The sequence below is a fragment of the Oryzias latipes genome, chromosome 24 (genome assembly GCF_002234675.1).
Source record: "Oryzias latipes chromosome 24, ASM223467v1".
Lineage (NCBI taxonomy): Eukaryota > Metazoa > Chordata > Actinopteri > Beloniformes > Adrianichthyidae > Oryzias > Oryzias latipes.
In genome coordinates this window covers 8983175-9003579 of record NC_019882.2, presented here as the reverse complement: position 1 = coordinate 9003579, position 20405 = coordinate 8983175, and the positions used below count along the sequence as shown (strand labels likewise).

The following is a 20405-nucleotide window of genomic DNA, read 5'->3' as shown; positions in this document are numbered from 1 at the left end:
AATATTAAGTAGGATGCTAAATAGTTACCTTTCCATCAGATAGGAATCCCTAAAGTGTAATTCAAGTCACTGGGGAAAAGGAGACGGACCTAATTACATTTGTCGAGCACCACTGGATCAAAATGGAACGCATCTTGACACTATAGTCAGAGGAGTAGTCCAGAAATCTAATTAATTCTCCTTCTGTCACAGCTGAAGCGCTGCGTGGCTAAAAGGCCTTTTACTGGATGAGATAACAGCTTCTGCCATGTCTGACAGACACAAGAAAGGAAGAGAGGCACAAAGCGTCGCAGAGATAAACCTGACAACAGGGAGAGAGAAAAGAATATCAAGCCCATCTCCGAGCTCTGTCTTGATTGTTACTATTTTTGTATTTATTATGTTGCTGCAGCAGCACTTCCCATTGTTGCCTTTTGTCTGGCCCTGAAAGTAATTACATTTTTCCAATACAATACATGCAAGCGTCTGAAAGCCTCAGTGTGGGAACCTGTGTGGGCAAAATGCACTTGTCACACTTATACTCCCCACCTTCACAGCCTTCTGTTTGCCTCTTTCTTTGGTATCCTGCTAAATAACAGCACTTGTATTCAAAATGAACATCTGCAGAGAAACTGCTGATGCTTGTATGTGATCCATGTTCGTGTGATGTGCTGCTGTACCTCTGTGCTCCTACATGTGACATGTTAACTCAACCCTGCATCCTCCTCTGTGCCTCCCGCACCTCCCGCTTCCATTTTTTTTGACATTTCATTTTACCACCAAACTGGGCTCAACCATCCTTTCCCATCTGTCACTTTTAACTTTGCACGTGCAATGTAACACCATTCCATGTCTGTTTTTTTCCCCACTCCTCTTCCTCCTTCTGCTTCATACTGGTCCAGTGTGTGCTGGAGGAGATGGCTGGTCAGGAGGTAGATCTGAGCAGGCTGAGAGAAAGGGCTCATCATCTCTGGGAGGGACAAGCTGCCGGCAAAGGCTTCGTCCACAGAGTTTCTCAGCTTTCAGCGCAGTACCTATCCCTTAGCAACTTAACAAAGGTAACGCTCCTTCAGCTCCTCTAACTGTCGTCACAGCATGCTTTACGTGTTTGCTGCTGGTGAAGACTAAAGCTGTCTTTATATGCATAATTTTCACTGAGGAATATGCTGTGTCATGGGGTTTTCTCACTATTTATCCAGTAATTTACCTGAGCTCAGTAATCCTTGTCAGCTAAAGGTCCCTGCAACGTCATCTTCATCATCCTGAAAATGTCAGCGCTGAAATGTGTTAAGAATGTGACCTTTTCTAAGCTTCCATTGGATCGATCACACACCCATGATTAATTTGATGTCGGCTAATACCTCAGGACAATGAGAACAATAATAGATGGGAGTTGTTTACTTTACCCCAGAGTGCTATTTTTAACTCTTCGTCACTGTCAGACATTAAAGCAAAGGTTCAATCATTTAAAGCTGCCATTATTCATTACAGCTTTTTCCTTCTTCAGTCAGATGGATGATAAAAATGACAACTGCAAACATGCTGTAAGATGGGAATGGGGGAGTCTCTGGAGACATCTGGGGGGGGGGGGGGGGGGGGGGCAGTCTTTTAAACAGCATGAAGATTCAATCGATGTAATTCACTGAACCCATATAGAACTAGAAGACCTGTTTACTTTGTTTCCGAAGGACAAAGCCTCCAGGATTGAACGCATCGTCGGAGAACACAGACTCTTTTCTGAAGGACTTAAAGAGCTCCAGGACTGGGTGTGTGAGGCTCAGAGGGTCATCAGCGCCTGCACCTCCTCCACCACAGACAAGGGAGTGCTGGAGGATCGCATGTTGCAGCTGGAAGTAAGGATGCACACCATGGATGGGGGATCAGATCTGTGCATAATAGAAAGTACAAGTTCTTTTCATGTCTGTGTGAAGGCTTTACTTGCTGCTCGCCAAGAGAGAGAGATTCAACTTAAAATGCTTCTGACACGGGGAGAGGCGGTCCAGAGGAACACTTCGGCTGAGGGAGTTCCGGTTATCCGCAAACAAATCCAAGACCTCAAGGACTCGTGGGATTCATTGTTGTCTGCTTCAATACAGTGTAAAAGGTTAAAAAGGAACAAAATGATAATTAAAAAAATCCAATTAATTTGGATTGTGTTACTAAAAATATTGAAAATATGTTAATATCTTGTTGTTACAGTCAGCTTGCAGGAGCTCTGTCTCAGTGGACCAGCTATCAGGAGGATGTGGGGCAGTTTGTGCAGTGGATGGAGCGGGTTGACGAGACTCTCAGCTGTTCAGACAGACAATACTCTGAAATGAGAGACAAGACGGCTAACCTGGGAAAGACAAAGGTATCATCTTCTGTCTTTTACTGTGTTGTTTTACCTTCACAAATGTAAAGCTCCAGCTGTGTTAAATGTCTGATATATTTCACTTTAGCTTCTCTACGAGGAAGTTTTGAGTCACAGCAGTCCTCTGGAAACCATTGCCACGAAAGGTTCTAACATGGCTGAGCACTACAACACCCGGCAGGAGGTTCAGCAACTGCAGTGTAAATACAACATGCTCAAAGAAAAAGCCAAGGCATGTATCAAACAGCCACTCTTTCTTTTTGCCTTTGTCAGTTGTACAGCTATTTCCTTAAACTGTCTTTTCGTTTTTAAGGGTTTTGCCTCACCAATGATTTCACTTAGAGCTTGGATCCTCTTGTTTTGCAGAATGCTGTTAGTAAAGCAAAGGAGCTGGTGCTGGTCCATCAGGAATATCAGAGGGGGTTGCATGTGTTTGAGGACTGGCTCGAGCAGCAACAAGCCTCACTGGCTCTACTGTCTTATCCGGAGGGAAATGTGGAGGCTCTCGAGAAAACACTCCAGCAGCTGCAGGTACTTACTTGATTTTGTTAACAAATGGTTCCAAATACTGTTTCATCATTCAAAATCTACCTATTCATTTAAATGTAGGTTAAAAATGCTTTTCAAAGCTATTGTCCTGCTATATGCCCTTTACAGAATTTGCAGGAGAACTGCACAAAGGGTCAGACTTTACTAGCGTCTGTGCTGACCAGCAGAGAAAGAGTAATCCTCTGGGGCGTTCCTCAAATTGAAGATCGGGCCCTGGACACTGCTCAGCGGGAGTGGGCGGCCCACCAGAGCCGCCTGGAGGACACCAAGGCCCAGCTCCGCTCCACTCTGACCCGACTAAGGCAGATGGGCCACAAGTTCCTGAGCCTGGCTCAGTGGCTGGAGGACAAGGAGAAAGCGGTTACCATCAGGACTAACAGACAGTCTGACAGAATCACCAAGCAGACCCAGCTGAAGAAACTCCAGGTCAGGAACATTATTTTGTATAGAATAATCTGCAAGGTTGAAAATACAATTTGATATTTTCCATAAGAATGTCAAACAGCAAACTTCATTAAAACAGTTACCTCTCAAGATATTTGTATTCATTTTATAACTTCCAAATTAAAAATTTCCATTCTGTTTGGATTCAGATTCATGCTCTGACTGTCGGTCCCATCAGCTCCACTCCCAAATTACTCCCTCACTGTGCAGTCAGTGGAATATACATGCCAAAGATAAAATCCTGCTTGTCATAGTCAGGGCAATGAAGCATCCATCACCTATTTACATTCCAACTAAATCAGCAGTGCTCTTCACTGCTGGGTTTCCTCTGTTCTGAGGATGTTTCCTGCCAGTGCTGGGAAGTCAGACAGTCTCTGCATTTTCCTTCCTTGCATTGAAAGAGGATAAACACATGCACTATCTCTGTTACTCAGATAATAATAACTCACTCATATGTCCCTAACTGTCATAAATGATCTTGATTTTATTTAAATTAATTGATCATTTTGTCTTGTGTTTAGGGGTATCTTGAGCCAGTTCTTGCCCGACAGGGGGAGGTTGACGGCCTCTCGTCTTTGGCCCAGGAGGTTCTGCAGGAAAGCTACATGAGTAGCCGAGTCAGTGTAACTGCCACCCAGCTGACCTCCCGCTACCACTCCCTGCTGCTAAACATCCAGGTTCAACATAGTTTATCTCTACTTTATCTACTGTAGACTGTTTTGACACACATTTGATTAAAAAATATGAATAAGTTTTGCTGATATCAATTTTAATAAATATTTTTCCTGGCATCAGGAACAAAAAATTGCTTTATTAATAGTCCTTTCAGCAAGCTGACTTTTTTCCACCTATGCTTTTATTAGAGCATTGGAAGTGCCTGTCAGTCTCCAAGTCTTCATTATCATCCTGCTGTCTTTGTTGTGTTCCTTTTTCATGTAAATAGGAATGTTTGAACTCTGGATAACATCTAGTATGGAGCGTATGGGTACTCTTAACCAGCAATAGTGAGAAATAAATGCCCAGCATTTTGTTAGTTGATATTTTTGTGTTGCATATATAAAATGTGGGTTGGGTTTAAGACTAAAGATTGATTCAAATTAAATTAATATTCATCAAATGCAAGAAGATTGGGTTTTTTTAGACAAAAAAAACAAAACAAAATAAAACATCTCTTTGCAATGTTTTATAAGAGAAGATTTAATAACCTTATTAATTAAATTGCCACCTTCGTTTAGTTTAAATCCCTTGTTTTGAGAAAAGTTTTTTTTCAAAAGAAAATTGTTGTAAAATAGACATTGGAGATTGATATTAAATCAAATCATATTTAAATGGAAATTTAATTAAAACAGAAAGACAAAACTTAATAAAATCCAGTAGTTAGTTCAAACAGTATATGGCTTTTTCTTGACTAGCTTTCATTAGGAATTACGGTAGAAGCTTAACGGAAAAACCTAATTTAGGAATCAAACTCAAATTGTTTTTAAATATAATTAGGATCATCATGATGTTTTTTTGTCATTTCTGCCCCATTGGTTTTTCCAAACATGGGTAGGCTCTGCACATTTGTACCTCTGCAGGTTTGGGAGTTGGCTCCATGAGCCCGTCTTTGTAGCTTTGTACGCTCAAATCCACTCTCTGTGTTTTTTTTCCTGTTATGGGTGGGGGCTAAAGGAAAATCAATGAGGGTCCCCTGGTCATGTTCTAAAGCTGTAATTAAACACTACACACCCCAATCTCACTTGCAGCATTGGGGTTGAAAAAAGATTTTCCTGTACTGCATTGATTTTTGTCTGTGAGTGTGTGTCAGTGTGTGTGTGTGTGCGCGTGTATTTACACCTTGGATAGCCTATCATAAGTCTGTGTTTTTGTTCCAGCTTCACTGTACCCCCCATCCTTTTGATTTCTCCATCTCTGCCCACACCTTCATTTCCTGCTTAAACCGATTTAAGCATCCATATAGTTATACCGACACACATGCATGAACACGCAGAAGTCCCCCCCCTTTCATTCTCTGGATCCCTGTAATTATTCTGCATGAAGTAGGGGCCACACGGGTGGGGAGCAGCTACCCTGTCTAGTGAGAAGAGGTGTGCACTCAGCATAATCGGCTAATTGGAGCGTCTTTGCCCACAACTATTTGCAAGTTGAGCGAATAAGGTGTCAAAACTGCAAAAACCAAACAGGCTTGTCCTTGTGGAGTTATTGATTCAAAATTTCCGTCAAGTTGGTAAAACATCAAACACATAAAAAGCCCACGCAGCTTTATGGTGTGATTTCTGAGTACATGAAAGAATAAAAGGGAAGTTGGAAATCTTTCTTGTTTTTTGTAGCAAAAAGCTTTGGGTCCTTGGTGACCAATGTAAGACTACAACTCCCACCTTAAAAGATAAAAGTATTATTTGTTTGTTCAGAATCCCCCCCTCCCCCCCCTTCACAGGCTAGTCTTACAGGGAATCCAAACCCTTTTAAAGAAAGCCAATGTCAAAATTGTATTTGAACTACTCAAATTCCAGGAGCTGATCCTTTGAATTGTGTATTTCCAGGACACCATCAAGCAGCTCCAGGAGGAACTGAGGAGCATCGAGGACGCAGAAACTCTTTGTGTGTCTTTCACAGAATGGCTAAGCTCCTCTCAGAAAAGCTTTGCATCATTAACTGACCACTCTGAACCTCTGGACCGGGCGTCGATGGAAAAGAAGATGAAGAAACTAGAGGTATGGGTCTATCAGAATGGTTTTATTCCTGTAATTTATGCAGATCAGTAAAGGGATATCTGGATATATATAAAAAGCAGTGCTGCGTTTGGGACACTTTAAGGAGCAGGCTGCAATAAATCTATTTGGTTACAATTTGATAAGTTAACAAAACTTAAGGTCAGACTTGTACAGAATCAGTATTGAAACCAGAAAAAGATGTTCTTTTAAAAAAAAAAAGATGCTGCATGTGAAATGCTTTTAGTTATATTATTATTAGAAATACTAAGGAGAACCGGAGCCTTTCCTAGTAGCACCTTTTTGTTGCAGATTTGCTCAGACACTGCAATAAAAGCCATTGTTTGCCTGGCATAGTTCATATTATACACATCAAGGATTTGGATGAGTCTGTTTGTATTGATCTGGTCTTTATGAAGACAAAGCTGGTGCTGCTTTTGAGAAAGCGCTGTATCAAGGAGAGACCTCCAGCTGTGTGCGAGAGGATGAAGAAGCGTTAGTGTCAGGAGCCCACCGGCACAGACACCCTAATTGATGTTCTGCCCTCACTGCTTCACATCACACACAAATGCACACAAAGTGCTTTTAACAAGCAGCAGCAAACTTTAAAATCTACCAGCCGTCTGCGATTTCACACACTCTTTCCACTTCAGTTCACTAAATCTTCCTCACACGTCCATGTTTACAATGCATCATCTGCTGCAGGCTTTGCAGCAATCTTAGTCTGGGATCGATGATCTGTCTCAGTGTGAGGACTAAAGACATTCTGCCTCCACATGTGTCCTTCCAACACTGAAGGTAACAGAGAGGGCTTCATCACTTACTTGTCTCCTGTTGTGAGGGAGGCTGGCTCATTCGTTGAACTTGGGATGATTATACATTGATGCATAAATTGGCAGTCAATAGCCTTTGATAACTTTATTAAATATATTTATGCATACAGCAGATGCAGGCTTTTGAGAACTGACCAAATGTGATTACATAGAGGTAGAAAATTGGTTACAAATTTTCTTCGTTCTCTTAAAAACATCTCTTAAAAAAATCCCTCTCGCTCAGGACTCTGCAACCTTCAACAGCCATCCAAGTCGATTTCTTTCTGACAACAACCCAACAGGAGCCGCAAAAGCAAGCTGATTAGACAATTAGGACAATAATTTTCATTTATGTAACTTCTATGATAAATAAAAATTACCTTTTTTTCTTTTGCTTAAACAAAACAAATAATGAGAAAATCTTTTTTTTTTTTCAAAATATGAAATACTTTGACAGAGCTCCACATTTTTGATTTTTTTAAATGGTTTATTTCAAGCAATCAAATAAATAATACACAAAAATACATTACAATCATCAGTTATACATTTATAAAACTGAAACACTTAAGATATTTAGAAATAAAATTAACGATTGCTAAAAAGGGAGTGGAAGGAAACAAACTTATAATCCCACCTCTATTCTACCGTAACCATTTTATATGATTTTTCATTATCAGGTTCCTAACTTTTATCAGGCAGAATTAAGAATCCTTAGGTATCAATGAAGCTTGACTTCCTTTCAAAATAAAAGACACCCTGTGTCACACAAGATCATCTCAATACAGCAAATCTTAGAAAAACAGTTAATTTTACTGTTTGTGGTACATCGCAGTAAGAAATGTGTAAATATAACCAACTAAAACTAATCAGAGCTAATTAAGCAACCCTTGACATATTTTTGAAACATAACACACTAAAAATCCTTAAATGTATTAAAAGAATACAATCTGCCTTACGTATAAAGTCTATTAACCTCTAGTTGATTTTCTGTGATAAACAGTGCTCAAACAGTGCTCCAACTTTGTTAAACTACAAAGCCGAACCTCTTGATGGATTGTTGGCGCGCTATGGGTACTGTGGTCAGGACCATTTCCGGTATTTATTTATTTTTACTTGCTTTTCAAAGTTAAAAACGTTTTTTTTTTCTTTAACCAGAGAGCTACATGTGTCTCAGAAGCCTGCGGTTGCAGACCCCTGCACTAGCTAATCAAAATTTGAGCAATATAGCAAAAAGGGTATTTATGTACTATGTGTGACAAAGTTTGACCTAATACTCCAAGGTAGAAACTATAAGAACTCTGTGGCTCAAAAGAAGTCATAAAAGCATTAAAGTTGGTTTTCTAAGAAATTCAAAGCAGAGACTAATAATGTGTTTACATAATTACCTTTGTTTTGTCCTTGTTAGGAAATGATGATTAACACGGTTGTCAGCACTACAGTGTTGCAGTTGATTAGGGAGCTGAAACTCTCATGCAGAATGGAAATCAGATCCCTCCGTGCTCATCGTTTACAGCTGACGCGCAGTGAGCTTGACATGGATAATTGAGGGTACAAGACGGTTGAGACTCAAAGGGCAATCCGTGCTTAGGATCCAATATATGTTCATCATATTGTTCAGTGTCATGCATCACAAAGGTAACAGCTGTGCTCAGGTTCTCGAGCACAATCTGAAAAATAAGTTAAGTAACAAGTACAATCAGCAAATTCAAGAGGGACATTTTTGACATGACAAATATAATTAGTCAAATAGAATCTAATCCATTTCAATTGTTGATTACTGGGAGGTTTCCTTGAACAGGAAATTGTCTAAAACCTCAGCTGTACTTTGTGCTGCTAGTTAAAGTCAAAGGGCAGTTGGATTGGGGATGATGAGCTGGTCTGTAATGTCACATTAAGAAGGAAATGTGGGTGTGTGCTCACACACCCGAGCCTTGTTATCTTACCCACAGCGGTGGTCGGAGATCAGAGCTTGTTGGAGTGTGAGGCTACCTTCTCTCTTCAAGCAATAATAGGGTGATGATGAAAGCTAGTTGGCATCCCATCGAGGGGAGGTCATTGTATGTGTGGTATGTTGTGGTTGCCCTGGAAACCCCTGCAGCTACTGTTGTCTCTTACAAGGGTCTTTATAATTGGATCCTCCTTTCATATTATTCACTGTAGGGTTTTTTTTCACTCGCCATGACCTGCTAGTCTTCTCCACGATTAACCATGCAGGTGTGACCATGCCTGACACATTCAAAGCTTTTCAACAGCACTATTGGAGACTGTGGTTGAACAGTAGGTGAAGGACAGAGAAATCAGTGGTCCTGCTTTGGGATATGGCTTGCATTATGCTATAAATGTGTGTCTTTGTCCAAAATGATGTGGATTAGATTTTTGGGTAGAGGACGAGGGTTTTGTTCTCTAAGCATTTAGCACAAGGTAAAGTTGAATTTGTACTCCTTTTCACTCAGACTCTGCAGTCCGAACTCCAGCATGGTCACAGCTTGCTGAAAGCTCTGAGGGAGCGCGCTGAGCAGGCAGCAGGCTTCCTGAATGAGGCTGGAGCTGAGAGCTTAGGGGCAGAGGTGGAGGCACGTCTTGCTCAGCTGGAGGAGCTTGCTGGGGGACTCAGGCAAGAGCGCAGCTTCCTGGAACGGGCGCTGCTGTTAACCAAAGAGTTTCAAGACCGATACAAAGCTCAGGCCCACTGGCTTGTAGAGACCAAGGCTCTGCTTAGCAGCCCAGTGGAGCCCAAGGCGGAACTGTACCAACGCAAAGCCCAGCTGGCTAAATATAAGGTAAGCAAGAAAAAAATGACTTGGAGATCATTTTTGAGCCCAATAGTTACCAAAAACAAAAAGAAAGAAGCTGAAAATTGTGCCAAAATCATATATTCAGTTAATGAAATCTTTCCGTCTGTTTTCAGACCCTTCTGCAGATGATTCAGTCCCATGATGGATCCATCAAGTCAGTAATAGAGAAAGGAGATGCCGTCTTGGCTTTGGTGCACTACCCCTCCATTAGAGACAAACTACACAGGCTCCAGAAGGACTACACTTCCCTGTGCAAATCTACAGTGGTAAGAATTATGTCCACCAAAAAAGATAAATCCTTTTTCAGAGCCACATTTTGATTGAGCTGAGTGGTGTCTAGTTTGTAATGGGATTTTTTGTGTTTCCCAGGCTCACGTGGAGAATCTGGAGAGCCAGGTAAAGGAGCAGGAAGCTTACCACAACGAACTGCAGGAAGTAGAACGTTGGCTGCTGCAGATGTCGAGCAGGATGGTTACTCCTGATCCAAGTGTGAGCCGCAGCCTGGAGGCAGCAACTCAACAGCTGGCCAGACACAAGGTGGCCTATCACATTATATCACTTTTGCTGCTGCTTGTCAGACAGTGACACACAAAGTGGCTTGAGTAATGAGCCCTCGTTACTTCTCCTTCTAGTTCCAAATGTTCAGACCTTGGCTGTGTTACATTTGTGGATTTCTGGGCTTGAAATCAGTTTTAATTCTCTGAAATTGTATATTCTAGTAGATTCTATTAAAACCTAACTATGTCATCCACAAAAGATACTCTCTTCTTATATATGTTCGGCCTTTGCAGTGTGTTTGGCTGCCTCTGTCACGGTCTTGTCCTGTATCTCCTCATCTCTGGTGTTTCTCTCTAACCCTATTCATCTTGGTGACTTTATCCCCACAGGCCATCATGGAAGAAATTGCAGGCTTCGAGGATCGCATGGCAGCTCTAAGGGAGCGAGGAGAGCACCTGGTACAAGGCTGTGGTGAGCGCGCCCAGAGCAGACTGAGACAGCAGGTCCAGGCTCACCAGCAGGGCATCAGAGACAGCTACTCTGCCATCTGTAGCACAGCTCAAAGGGTAAGTGGGGGAGATGAGAAAACTGTTAAAGACATCCTCTGATAGGTAGGTAATTCCTGCACATTAGTAAAGCAAGACATAATGCATCTTACAGGATGGACAGCATCGTGAATCATGAAATCTAGCAGTCTAGGCTTCTATTTAGTCATCATTTAATCTGAGACTAAAACCCACCTCCTAAAGCAGAGCCTCTGCAGAGGGCACAAACAATTAAGTGTGCCAAAGTGGAGCTCAACAGCAGTTGTGCTCAGACAGACCCCACTCGCCAAAACCACTAACCCAATCTCTCCATTTAAATCCCTTGTCAACCCCACTTTTTTCATGCTTAAGCCAAAAACGATCACACACTACTATTCAGTGGATCTGTCTAGTCCTATAATCCAGCCCCACTCTCTTAATTTGGCAGCCTTTACTCTGTCATCTTAGCGCACCTCCCAAGATACCATCTCGACACACGCACATCCAATCTGGCATTGTGTGATCCAGCCACTCTTTACCAGCGCACGGCTGGCTTTCCTACAACTGCGCCTCCAGTGTTACAGTGGCTGCCAACTGTGCCCCAGCACAACACAGCTCTAATATCCTGCCTGCCACTTGCCACCATGCCAGCCTTCTAGCCTTCGCCAAATACTCTGGGCAGTTTGCCAACCCCCCCCCCCCCCCCCCCCCCCCCCCCCCTTTACTTTCAGGCTCTCAAATTAACACTGTCAATCAGACATTGCTGTTTCGCTCTCCCCTGGAGGGGACGGACGCCTCCACATTCAACACCTGTTAAATACAAAACTACATGACTGCCTGCTTTTAGGGGTTTTGCCACTGATTGTCTTTTTCTGCTGATATCAGAACTTTGAATTTTGTTCAGTCCTTTTTTTCCTTTAGTGTTGTTTTATTCTGTTTTGATGCAGTTGTTCTTGCCTCATTGCTTTAAAGTCTACATGTACCTTAAAACATGTTGTTTTTCTTAATTTACAGGTTTATCAGAGTCTGGATCACGAGTTGCAGAGGCATGTTAGTCTGCAAGATACATTGCAGGAGTGCCAAACCTGGCTGAACTCCATTTCAGAGAAGTTAGATCTGCAACCTTCCCTCAGCCTGGAAGAAGCTGTGCAGCAGGTCAGCAAGAGAGATTTTTGTCAAGTTTAAGGTCTAAACGTTTACCTTTGGATTGAGTTATGACCTTCTTGTAATAACATTAACTAACAGGTAAAACAGGAGCGAGCTCTTCAAGAGCAGGCGAACACATACCTCCAGCTTGTGTGTTCAGCGTGTGACCTCTCAGAGCCAAGGGTCAGGGAGACGGCGGCAGCCATCCAGCAGATCAAACTGCAGGTCAGCCGACTGTGGAAGTAGCAATCCATTTTTTCAGATGTTGGCGGCCATGCTTTTCTGTCCAGATATTCTAGCCCACGTTGAGCACTTTCTGCTTTTTTGTCTCAAGACTGAGGAGCACATGCTTCTTTGTGAGGAGGTGGTGGACAGCTGGAGGGACGTGGAAGTTCAAAAGGCAGAACTTGAAAATCAATTTAGAGAAACCGAGCAGCAGCTACAAACTCTGATCAGGAGTCCTGCAGAACTTGAGCCCAAGATTGCACAGAACCAGCTGGATAGAGCACAGGTTTGCATGCTTTCTCTTTCTATTTTATAAAAATGTACCTCTTGTTACACTAAAATCTGAAGCTGTAATGTAGACTTCCACATCTGTGGATAATCATTTGTTCTTTGCAGGAATTTCTGTTGCAGATTAGGGAGAGACAATCGGAGGCGGCGCGTTTGAATGAAGCCGTCAACAGGTTGACAGGTGGACAAACGTCTCCTGCTCTGGAGGAGATAAGGAGGCTGGAAAAAGGCTGGACGGTTCTGGGCCAGCGGGCAGAAGAACTGGAAGCTCAGAGGGGTGAAGACATGCAGCGAAGTGGAGAGTACCAGGAGAGTGTGGTAGCTGTGGAGGAACTCTTCCACCAAGTGTCTAGGGAATGGGATTATCTGGCCAGGTATTTTTAAAGATTTTATGTTCTTATTTTTTTATTTCCAGGAAATAAAATAAAAAGTATTACCGTATTTTCCGGACTATAAGTCGCACCGGAGTATAAGTCGCACCAGCCCAAAAATGCATTATAAAGTAGAAAAAAACACAGATAAGTCGCACTGGACTATAAGTCGCATTTTAACTTTCACAACCTCATATGACACAATCATAGCAGACTGTTTATCTAATAATTTCACAGTAATTATTTCTCATACTTATTTATTTATTCCTTTCATGAAGCATCATTGGCCAACTAATACTCTGTTTTCATCCTGTTTTTGTAGAAACAGTTTTCATTTTTATTGCATTTCTGAATCTATGAAATCATTGGAAAATAGAATATTATGTTGTTAGTCTTCAAGATCTTACTGTAAAAAAAGGTTTGCTGATTCTCTGAGTCACTTAACATACTCTTAACACTTAACATACCTCATACATCAAATTGACCCAGGAACATCATCTCTGTTCCTCACAAATGAACATAACAGGAGGGTTAACAATGTATTTATTCCAATTTATTTCTAATATAAGTCGCTGCAGAGTATAAGTCGCACCCCTTGCCAAACTATGAAAAAAAGGGCGACTTATAGTCCGGAAAATACGGTAGTTTGAGGATTTATTTATCTTTAATTTCTGCATACTCATATTCAGGGCTGATACAGAAAGTACAAGTGAGCATTTAGAAGCTCTGAGGAAGCTTGCCAGCGACCTTGAGGAGCAAAAGGAGACTCTAGAAGACCTAAGATATCAAAAACATGCAATTCTCCCTCGACTTAGTCTGCTAGATAAAGAGCTGGTCAAGCAGCAGGTGAGAGCTTTACAGTTGTTGCCAATAATATTCATAAGATGACCAGAAAATTAAGTTGAGCATTTTTCATCTGAGCAGGTGGGTCACCTGGAGCAGCGCTGGACCCAGCTGGAAACTCTCATTCTGCAGAAAATTCAGCATTCCACTGAAACACTGGAGGACCTCGCGAAGGTAGAAACGCAGCTGAGAGAAGCCAGAGAGTGGGTGGAAGAACAGCGACCCGCGTTCATGTCTGCACTCAAAGCCAGCCCATCCCTGGATCAATGCCAGAGTTTCCTGTTTGACCACCTGAGCGTTTGTGTGGAGCTGGAGGCGCGTCAGCAGCTCCTTTGTCAGGCGGTAAATGAAGCCCAGGCTGTGGCTTCCCGGCTGGGACTGAGCGAGAAGAGATGTTTACAGGAGCTTGTTGAACAAGCTCAGATGGAGGTGGAAACTCTTGGGGCTCGCGTTGCTCAAAGGAGGAAGTATCTCAGCAAGGTGAATATTTGGAATTTGTCCAGGATTCAGGCATTTGTTGACCTTCTGAAAATGTTTTATCTTGTTTTTAAAATGGAAAAAAAAATTCTGCCTCTCTTTTTTATGTATAACTTATTCTTCTCCAGGTCTTTACGGAGCGGACACAATTCCTTCAAGGCTTGGGGAGAGCCTTGTCTTGGGTGCAGCAGCAGGAGAGGAAGGTGTTCATAGATGACCACATATCTTTCCTTCCAGAAGATCTGACCAGACAAGTTTCGGCTTGTCGGGATGTCCAAAGCAGTTTACAAGCTTACCAGAAAGAGCTGACATCTCTTTGGGCACAGGGGAGGGAGCTGGAAAAAGACGCCACCGCCAAAGAGAGAACTGAAACTCAGACCAGACTCGAGGAGCTCCAGGCAGCCTATGAGTCTGCCCTTCATAGGTCCTCCCAGTGCCTAACAGATTTAGAGAAAGCCCTAACCTCCAGAAGATACTTCCAGGTTGACCTTGATAAGATTTGTCACTGGCTGGGGCAAGCAGATGCAATAACCTTTCCTGCGATAAACTTTAGCTGTGCTGATGACGGCTCAGATTTGCAAAACCAGCTGTCAAACTTTCAGGGTGTTCTAGAGCAAACTTCAGAGTATGAAAACCTCCTCCTTATTGTCCAGAGAATAGGCCAGGAGATTCTCCCCACTCTGAACGAGATTGATCATTGCTACCTCGATGAGCGGCTCAATGCCCTGCCTCAGCAGTACAACGCCATCTTGGCTCTTGCCAAAGAGAAAAAAGATAGTGTACAGCAGATAATCTCAGAGAGAAAAGATTACAGCACTTTCTTTGATATTACTCGCAATGCACTAGAGGAGCTGCAGGAGCAGTTTGACAATCTGGAGAAGCAGACTATCAGTGCAAGAGAGGAAGAGGTCATTAGAGTGATGAATGAATTCAAAAGCATCGAAGAAAGTTTGATCCGCATCAGCCCTGCAGTTAGAGAACTTCACGGAAAATCAGAGGGGTTTCTCATTAAGGGTCAGGGATACAGAGAGGATGAAACTCTGCAGCTGGTATGTCTCCACAACTCACTGAAGAGGAGAAACTGCCAAAAGATGAAGCACCTCAATGATTACTTGAAAACATTAGTGGAACAGAACAGGGTTTTGTCCAAAACGGGCTCAGAGCTGAAGTCAGTCAAAGAAGAACTGGTTCGACTAAAATCAGACAAGAATGTAGATTTTTTCGATAAAACCACAGGTCTGTATTTGCTGCTAGAAAGACTGGATGGAGTTAGCTCCCAGGTTCAAGACCATCAGACCAAAAAATCTCCTCTCAACATTGACGCAAATGCCTTCCAGGAAATCACGCTTCAGCTTCAGTCGTCTCAATCTCTGTGGAGTGAAATAAAATCTCTTGTTGAGGAAAGTGAAGGACTGATCATGGGAAGTGATTTTATACTTGTATCCGATGGAACATTGGAATGGTTGATGTCTTTAAAAGACAAATTAAAAGAACCCTTAAAATTGTCTGAGGTGGGAACGGACAAAATAAAGAAGGAGCTGTCGAGACTGAAAGTAATGATGGAGCATGTGAAAAGCAAACGAAAAGCGATGGACGTTTTGGGAGTCAGAGAAAAGGAAAAGTGTGAAAGAAGCAAAGAAAAAATTTCCGTCCACATAGAAGAAAAACTGCAAGACCTGACAAAACTGGGAAATGAAGTCCAAGAGGAAATTCATGCAAAGCAGGTGTGTATTTTTTTGGTACTCTGTTTTCTGCTTGGCCTAATGAGCTGTTCCCTATTGACATTTCAGTAGAAAACCTGTGAAATCTTCAGTCTTTAAAGTCTAAAAGCCTATTTCCGTAGTAAAATACTAATACATCTCAACTGTTTTTGCTGCACTGCACACTTTTAACCCCCAAGCATTACTTTTATTTAAAGTTAATTGATTCACCTTGTCTGTATTCCAGCTGGCTGCAGTTCAAGCTCTCTCCCTGGTCCAGAGACGCCACTTATCTCTGCAGTCCATGCAGGAGTTTCTGGACTCTGCAGAGGCTTTGCTCAGTTCTGAGGTGGAGCTTGAGAGTCTTGCAGAGTCTTTACAAGAGCTGGATGAAATTTGCGTCCTGGAGAAGAACTTTGCAGTTGGTTTAAAGGAACTGAAGGCTTTGGATCCTCTGTTGGAAGACTTTGTGGAGGAAGCAGGGATGAGTGCGTTCAGAGAAGGAGTTCAGGCGATGCAGAAGAAGCAAACAGAGGTCAAACAGCAGCTGGATGCTTTCAGACGAGCGCTGCAGAGGTGTGTGCCTCATTAACATCTACTTGTGTCATCACAAACATTTTTGCTTCAGGTGATGTCACTCAGCAGATTTTTTTCTGGTCTATTTATTACAGGTGCAACACTTTGTGGAGCTCCTTCCAATGTGAGAAAAAGACTCTCGTTGAGCAAATGAATGAATCAGAAAGCAAGATGGCCACGTTCACCACAGCTAAAGCTGTCAGTCTCACTGAAGCTGAGGACAAGAGTCAAAGGCACAAGGTGGGTTAATATTACACACATGCATGTCCACTTATGAAGCAAAAGGCTACAAGGTGTGTTTTTGTTTTCTTGCTACAGACTCTGGTTTCTTCGATCAACACGCTGGAGCTGCCCCTAAATGCTTTAAAAGAGTACGTTACAGACTTGGAGCAAATCATCTCTGAATCTGGGAAGGCTGTCACAAGTCAGGTTGTGTCGTCACTATGGCAACGGTGGACTAGGCTCCGCAGCTTGGCCCGAGCCCAGGAGAGGGTGCTAGAGGATACTGTGAAGGACTGGAGGAGCTTCACAGAAAAGGTGGGATAAATGTTTTAGCTGCTATATACTGAGCCCTCCAGGTGCCAGTGGTCCACAACTGTCATTAAAAAAATACTGTAGAAACAATTTTCTGAACAGCAGCAGTAAGTTCAAGGAATTTGACTCCATATGTTTTGTTAATCACTGTTTGCTGTTTTTTCTCATAAAATAATGTTAAAAGTTGATGATAATTGTTTCTTGTTTTTCAGTTCTAATTTCTGAACAATAAAGTACGTTTTTGCTTGTATACTCGTCCAAACATTCGGCTGCAAGCTACAGTTGAGACAGGGCACCAAGAACAATTATTGAACTCCAAAAATCTATTTACTGATCTGTCTGCATGTAGACAAAAAGGTCGGGAAAATTACAGGCCACAACTTTAAGAAAGTTTTGCAGCATCCGCAGATTTGGGTTAAACCCTGCAGCAACTGCACAGAACTTTGTGCCGTGATGTAACTCCAGGCATCGGGCCAGTTTTGTCGCCCTGCCAAAACACCATGTCATGAAGCTTTTCCTGTCTTTTGACCCAGTTTGAGTTCAGCCTTCAGTTTCCAAGAATACCCACAAAGCACCATTGCTACTGTAAATAGGAAGTGAAGTCAGGCTGCTCTGTGCTGCCACTTCCTCAAATGTGGCACATTCATGCTGTCCGATGTGGGTTTTTTTGTTAAGCCAAACATGACGTCATTCTCTCATTGTGGCCTTTTTTCCCTCTAATCTGAAACCCTGTCGGACAGGACAGGCAAAATTCAACGTTTATGTGTAAAAAGCAAAGTTTCTAAAAAGAATATTTTTGTTTTGCATCAATAATGTTAGGATGCAGGACATTGTAAATGTATCTAATATATTGCTTTGATCAATGTTAAGATAATGACTTTAATTCTAGTGGACCAACTGACATTTACTTTAAATGTTCTGGCTCTCAGATGGAGAAGCTGCTCTCTGTGTCCAAGGACCTTCACAGTCGTGTCCCAGACAGCACAGTTGAGAAAGCAGCCACCAGGGCGGCGCTTCAGAGCCTCCTAGAGTACCACGACTCCTTCAGTTTGGAGGTGGAGAGGGAGAAGTCCATACTGGCTTTGCTTGTGCAACAAACTCGCAGTCTGAGAGGAGATGTGTTGGAGACAAAGACTGAGAATGGAAACAAGGAGACACCATGTCTACAAGAAATCAGAAGCATGCAGGAACAGTATGACAGGTGAGAGTAAAAAGTACCAAAATATCCACAACTTTCCACAGTGTTTGTCTTTGTGCAATACCTGAAGTTTTTTATTGATGTACTTTAAAGGCTTAAAAGTAAGCTTTTTCAAAGTATTTAAAGTCATCATCATCTGTATTTTTTGTAGTCTGCTTCTGCAGGTACAGACCAGCAGGACCCAGGTGCACCAGGAGTTAAAGGAAAGAGAAGATGTTGAGAAGGAGCTTGGCTTGGTCAAAGGCTGGATCCAAGATACGCGTGGATTATTGCTGAGTCCCACTGCGGACCTGGATTCACTGCTCCAAGAGCTGGAGGTGTGCCGCAATATGTGATTGCATGTTGTGTGCACACAGACGATCAAATGAAAAAGGCAAGCCCTCTTGATAGTTTGGAACTATGAATTCATCGCTGTCATCTGTATAATGTTTGTAGACGACACATGGAGAAGTCATCAGCAGACGGCAGAGCGTTGAACGCATGACAGAGCTTCAACAGTCCAAGTACCAGGACCTTCAGTCTGGCCTTCCCTCTGAGATCAGCATGCAGCTCGCTGAAGTTGCTCTGGCTTTGGGTTCTGCTGAAGATCAGGTAACCTTATTAAACGATTTGTTAAATACTCATGTAAGTCATATTTTTCGTCTCACTATCAATAAACACAAAAATAATAAGACAAAGCTCCACGGGTTTCTGTTTTAGGTGCAGGCCAGAGAGAGGGAGGTGCAGCAGACCAGGGATGTAAAGGAGGATTTTAGCTCCAGACTCCAGGACATTGAGGCAAAGCTGAAGAGCATCTCTGACAAACTTGAAGACAAGGCTGCCGACATGAAGGAGGCCAAAGAAGAAACTAAAGTAATCAAGCTGATGGATTGACTAATTAGCAAGCAATTAACCTGTGTTAAACTGGCCGTTCCCTTTGCAGGATTTGGGGGTTAATGAGTGTAAGAAAATGGCATGGAAGGGGATTTTTGCTTGATCAACGACCTACTTTTGGAAGAAAAATTCATAGTCCCCTGTCTGCTGTTCAAGATCTTATTTTTGCAAAATTCTTCTTTCATACTTTTTTTTAATTTAATCTGACTTGGTTGGAGAAACATTTGTTCTCCCCACTGGTGGGGGGCGTGTTTAAGGCTTGGAACACCCTTTTCAAGTTTGGCCATGAAGTAAACTGTGAAATGGGCATTTCAAGGGTTATTAAAGTTCTTAAATCTTACTATAAACATGTTTGAAGCCCTTGGATGTACAGAAAATTTATGAGGATATCTATATCTGTGTATTATTTGCCAGAAACCTTTGTATTTTTGGGTTTGTCTCATTCCTGGCTTATCATTTCTGCTTATCATTTTTTTACTTTTTTTGTTCCAGGCTCTGTGTGAAGAGTGTGAATCTTGTGGCTGCTCACTGGCAGAGTTGGGAGTAGCGGTGCAGGAGTTTGGAGAGCAGAACCCCCTGCTGTGTAAGCAGCTCGGCGATGCTGTGGCTAAACTCGCAGAGGTGCAGCTGCACACTGCACAGCAGGCCCATGAGCGGGTAAATCGACTGAAGAAGGTGAGATGGAAATGTTGACCTCCCAAACATGAATGATATGTGGCATTAGTAGGTTTATTGTTATTAAATGGGGTCACACCATGCAGGTACGAATAACAAATTTGGAATCCCTGTTTTAGGCAGAGAAGCAGGTGGAAGAGTATCAAAGCATGAAGAAGTTCATTTTGGGCTGGATTGAAAAAGCTGAAGCTCTGATTTCCGGTAACATCATCTGGAACTCTGCATCCCAACTGCAGGAGCAAATCCGAGCTCACCAGGTGAATCTTACTGAGATTGATGAAGCTTATAAAAATTCACATTTTTCCTAATGTGTCACAAAACTGTTTTTATTTATTTATTTATTTTACAGAAAATATAGCAGGCAATTACTCCCTCTATAGAAATTGGTCTTAATTAACAAAACTGCCCAGCTAAAAAGGTTCCTGGCGTTGATTTGTAATTATGATCTATTTTTACAGTCTCTGCTGCGTGAATGCCGAGGTCTCCATGGAGACTTAGAAGTGATGGGTGAGAGGGAGGGCCAGCTGGCAGATGTGCTAAAGACAGAAGGGTGGAGCCAGCAGGTGAAGCACCTCAGCAGGTGCACGGAGGAGCTGCAGCAATCAGCCAAGACACGCCTCCAGAGTCTGCAAGATGCAGCCAAAGTACGTTTAACATTTTAGCTTTAGACTCCAATCAAAAAGGGCTAGAGAGAAGAAAAAAACTCAAAATGTGAAACAAAAAGGAGAGGTGTGAAGTCTTCCATCCATGGCTAAACGTCGCCCCCTTATGTTCATTTGTAGTACTTGCGCCATCATTAGAGAAATCATTGTTTCAGGCTCTGCTGCACTCAAA

The 20405-nt window shown here is 42.4% G+C and overlaps 1 protein-coding gene across 6 annotated transcripts in view; it reads left to right on the top strand.

Annotated features, from left to right (window-relative positions):
* LOC101167089 (nesprin-1) overlaps positions 1 to 20405 on the top strand; it is a 105069-nt gene that overhangs the window by 53868 nt on the left and 30796 nt on the right. For 5 of the 6 annotated variants that reach the window (XM_023953156.1, XM_023953158.1, XM_023953157.1 and 2 more), the window contains exons 60-89: positions 882 to 1037; positions 1668 to 1832; positions 1911 to 2083; positions 2179 to 2332; positions 2421 to 2564; positions 2699 to 2863; positions 2990 to 3307; positions 3847 to 4002; positions 5869 to 6039; positions 9302 to 9628; positions 9757 to 9909; positions 10013 to 10180; positions 10531 to 10707; positions 11680 to 11820; positions 11911 to 12036; positions 12146 to 12322; positions 12433 to 12698; positions 13385 to 13541; positions 13620 to 14018; positions 14144 to 15739; positions 15963 to 16291; positions 16387 to 16531; positions 16610 to 16828; positions 17755 to 18026; positions 18175 to 18340; positions 18459 to 18614; positions 18723 to 18875; positions 19389 to 19571; positions 19691 to 19828; positions 20030 to 20215. In XM_023953156.1, coding sequence (XP_023808924.1) covers positions 882 to 1037; positions 1668 to 1832; positions 1911 to 2083; positions 2179 to 2332; positions 2421 to 2564; positions 2699 to 2863; positions 2990 to 3307; positions 3847 to 4002; positions 5869 to 6039; positions 9302 to 9628; positions 9757 to 9909; positions 10013 to 10180; positions 10531 to 10707; positions 11680 to 11820; positions 11911 to 12036; positions 12146 to 12322; positions 12433 to 12698; positions 13385 to 13541; positions 13620 to 14018; positions 14144 to 15739; positions 15963 to 16291; positions 16387 to 16531; positions 16610 to 16828; positions 17755 to 18026; positions 18175 to 18340; positions 18459 to 18614; positions 18723 to 18875; positions 19389 to 19571; positions 19691 to 19828; positions 20030 to 20215 — 7236 coding nt within the window. The remainder of the gene's footprint in view (positions 1 to 881; positions 1038 to 1667; positions 1833 to 1910; positions 2084 to 2178; positions 2333 to 2420; positions 2565 to 2698; positions 2864 to 2989; positions 3308 to 3846; positions 4003 to 5868; positions 6040 to 9301; positions 9629 to 9756; positions 9910 to 10012; positions 10181 to 10530; positions 10708 to 11679; positions 11821 to 11910; positions 12037 to 12145; positions 12323 to 12432; positions 12699 to 13384; positions 13542 to 13619; positions 14019 to 14143; positions 15740 to 15962; positions 16292 to 16386; positions 16532 to 16609; positions 16829 to 17754; positions 18027 to 18174; positions 18341 to 18458; positions 18615 to 18722; positions 18876 to 19388; positions 19572 to 19690; positions 19829 to 20029; positions 20216 to 20405) is intronic. The other variant, XM_023953159.1, reaches the window with a different exon arrangement.